Consider the following 3818-nt stretch of genomic DNA (forward strand, 5'->3'; position numbering starts at 1 on the left):
CAGAGAGACAGAAAGCGAGAAATCACCCCCCAGGGGGGATGGTCACGCCGCAATCCCTTCTCCTCCATTCTCCTCTCGGGATCTCGGGCACGCACATACACGTACCCGGCGTGAGTTTAAGCCACCAGATCCGGGACTCGAACCGCATCCAGCTACATGGGAGTTCAGCGACATAACTATTACGCTAACTGCTGGTCCTGCACATGGTATACTATTAATGGTCAGCACCTGACGAGGCCCATGGAGGAAGGACATGAGAAATGGCTGCCTGGTGGCCCAGAGAACTTAATGAGCCACCCTCAGTGCCTAACAGATAGTCAGCAGCTCAGTAGGGCATGGGGGAGGAAGGCATCCAGGCTTCGAAGGGGCTGGAAGCAAGGCTAAATGAGGCGTGCAGATAAACACTCACCCCCTTGCCCAGGGGAGTCACTGACTGAGCTAGGTGCATAATAAAGAATGCCAATTTCATTTATCTTCCTGTCTATGTCCTGCCTAGAGGGAGGATGAGCAGATTAAAAAGCATACTGCATTTATGGGCTGGTTTAATCTTAGCATTTGTGGTTCAGAGTTATAACCCCTCTCTCCACAGGAGGAATCTGTACCCAAGTCAAGTTCTTGGGTCCTTGTGTGCCTGTGTCATTCTTTATGACAGTAACCATAGGCTTTGGCCAAGTGGTGTAGGGATCATGGTTAAATTCAAAGTTATGACTTAATGTAAGAATAGGCTGGTTCATAGTCCTTCTGGTCCTGACCCTGGTTAGCTCTCTCAGAAAGAGTGAGTCACTGGGCAAGAGGGAGCCCAGGTTCTCTATCCGAGGATGGTATTTCCTTGCTAGAGTTTGAATGTGTTCTCTCTGCTATTCCTATGTTAAAATATAATGGCCAACAATAGTATTTATTGGTAAGGACTTTGAGAGATAATTAGGTCATGAAGGATCCTCTCTTGTGAAAGGAATTAGGTGCCCTATAAAGGGTTTGGCAGGGGAAGTTCCTTCCTTTTGCCCTTTGATGTCTGCCGCATGAGGACGCAGCATCGCTTCCCTCTGAAATACAGATTCAAAGCACCATTTTGAAACAGCAACTGGACCATCATCAGACAACGAACCTGCTAGGGCTTTGATTTTGGACTCCTCAGACTATAACATTATGAGAAAATAAATTTCTGTTCCTTATAAATTACCCAATATCTTGCACTCTGTTACAGAAACACAGACTAAGTTCCTCAAATGTATTTTCTTAAATGCTCATTCTATTGGCCATTAATAGTCATTCCTAGGGAAAAAAAATGGTTTTACAGCTAATGTTAGATTAAAAGCAAGTTGTGGAGCCAGCAGGTGGTGTAGTGGTTATGTTGCTGGACTCCCACATGGCCAAACATGGTTTGAGTCTCAGACCTGGTGGCTTGAAATCATGCCAGGTGCATGTGCATACATGCCCAAGATCCCATGAGGAGACTGGAAGAGAAGGGATTGCACCATGGCCATCACCCCAGGGGGTGATTTCTCATTTTCCCTCTCACTGTCTCTGTCTCTTTCTTTCTCTGGTGAGTGCACATGCCCTATATGTACAACTTATATTGTTAATGCAGTCAGCCCTCCGTATCTGTGGGTTTAAGGTCCATGGATTCTACCAACTGTGGGACAAAAACATTCAGGGGGAAAAAATAATGTAACTAGGGGGCTAGCTAGTATCATGGTGGTTAAGTTAGCTGGATCCCACATAGCTGACTGTGTGGTCTGAGTCCTGGACCTGATGGCTTGAGAAACATGACAGATGTGCATGTGTGTGTGAGCCTAGAATCTTGAAAGGAGTAATGGAGGTGAAGGGATTGTGACATGACCATCCCCCGTGGCGTGTGCTCTCTCTCTTTTCCCCATATTTCCCCTCTGTCTCTCTCTGGCAAGTGTATACACCCTCTGGCAAATTGAAAAAACATAAAAATAGACTTTAAAAATGATTATATAAATAAAAATATAGTATAACTACTATTTACATAGCATTTTTATTGTATTAGGTATTATAAGTAATCTGGAGATGATTGAAAGTATATAGGAGGATATATGTAAGTTATACACAAATTTTGCAGCATTTTATGTAAGGAACTTAAATATCCTTGGATTTTGCTACATGCAGAGGGATCTGGAACTAATTCCCCTGTCGGTAGATACCAAGGGACAACTAACTGTACAGGACTTCTCAGCATCTTTAAACTATTGCCCCCATTTTGTGAATTGGGGCACTCACCAAAATACAAAACAATGAGACAACTGACCTCGGGTCAGTGGAAAGGAGAGACAGACTTATACAGAGAGAAGGCTGTTTGAGAAAGCATGAGGCAGACACATATGAGAAAGCCATAATAGCACTGTCTGCCTTCCTTGGCCCATAAAAACATGTTGAGAAATGTACCCTGGAATTTGGGGCTCTGTCTTCTAGGGCTTTGAAGACATTGTTAGACCTCAAGAGTTATGGGAAATACAAAGATAGGGGAATGTTTGCAAGAAACCATCATAAGGCCAGGAAGTACTGTCACTGTGTAAAATTGCATGATGAGAATAGGTGGGAACGTTAGGGTGGGGTGTGGGGAGCATCAGGCATTCCCCAGGCAATAACCTTGTGAAAGACATTCTCTATCAGGCTTCAGTGTCCTCATTTGTGAGCAGCAGAGGCTGGACTTTACTTTTAACTCCAGACCAAATTGCATGGCACACAGCGATGCCATATGTTTTATTCGCCCAGAGTTAGTTCTTGCATGAAAGGGAATGCCTGCCCTCCGCTGCCATCCTCCTTCTCATTCATGGAAGTAAACTTTGAGCCGCGCACATGGTAGCCCAGCTAGACAGCATGTTCCCCAGCTTCTCTTGGGTCTTGGTGTCACTGTGTGATTAAGTTCAGACTAACAAGATGTGAGGGAAAATGAGATATGTCTTTTCCAATGTGGGTCTTCTATCTGGACATATGAGTGTGCCCTGGCCTCTCTCCTCCCCTGGCTGGGAGCTGGGGACTTGGAGCTGCTATCTTGGGCTCATGGGTGGGAGCCACCAGTTGAGGATGATAGAGCCACCTGCCATCCCTACGATCACCTGCTTACTAAGGAGAGAAATAAACTTTATCTTATTTAAGCCCTTATAGTTTGGAGTATCTTTATGATACAGTTTAGATTGCCGTCATAAGTGAAACCCCTTGTAGGACAAAACTGACCCCCAGGGTCATTTGGTTAGGTCACTCTGCCTTTTTTTGTTGTTGTTGTTTATTTGATCTCACTCCTTAGTCTAGCTAAATCCTCAGACCGGCCTGAGATCAGTACAAGGGTAGCAAGATCTCCAGTAGGTTCCTGGGAAAGGAAGATACTAAGAGCCAGAACATCTACACAAGTAGAAAGAGTCAAGGCTGTCCACGGTGGGTGATAAAATTCTCCTTTCAGCTTTGTTGGGCTTTCAGAAGCCATGCAATTTTGGCTCATGTTTAGAGAAGCAGACATGGGGACAGAGCCCAGAGAGAGAGTGTCAGGCCAGCGGGAGCCTTACCTGCTCAGCCGCGGTCACAGTGTAGGCATGCTGGCACACCAGCCCATTCTCCATCGTCTGGGCCCCATCCATCGGCTTCAGAGCAGAAAAAAAGGCCAAGCATTAAACATTCCTTGCTCTTCAAAGAGATGGAAAAGCTTAGTTTAAACAGCAGCTAAGCCATCTGGCCCCCACTGACTCACTTGGGAGGCCTATGTGTCAGAAGCAATTTCCTAGAGAGTCAGGGTTGGAAGGCTGCAGGGAGGTAAAGGTTCCAGGTATTTCATGCCTCAGGAGACCCCCCCCCCCCTT

The 3818-nt window shown here is 45.7% G+C and overlaps 1 protein-coding gene across 3 annotated transcripts in view; it reads right to left on the reverse strand.

Moving 5' to 3' along the window:
• Positions 1-3818, reverse strand: part of CAPN13 (calpain 13) — an 86417-nt gene that overhangs the window by 37783 nt on the left and 44816 nt on the right. For all 3 annotated transcript variants that reach the window (XM_027768310.1, XM_027768309.1, XM_027768308.1), the window contains one exon: positions 3528-3602. In XM_027768310.1, the coding sequence (XP_027624111.1) occupies positions 3528-3602 (75 nt within the window). The remainder of the gene's footprint in view (positions 1-3527; positions 3603-3818) is intronic.

The sequence above is a fragment of the Tupaia chinensis genome, unplaced genomic scaffold, assembly GCF_000334495.1.
Source record: "Tupaia chinensis unplaced genomic scaffold, TupChi_1.0 Scaffold145860_1, whole genome shotgun sequence".
In the NCBI taxonomy this organism is placed as follows: domain Eukaryota; kingdom Metazoa; phylum Chordata; class Mammalia; order Scandentia; family Tupaiidae; genus Tupaia; species Tupaia belangeri.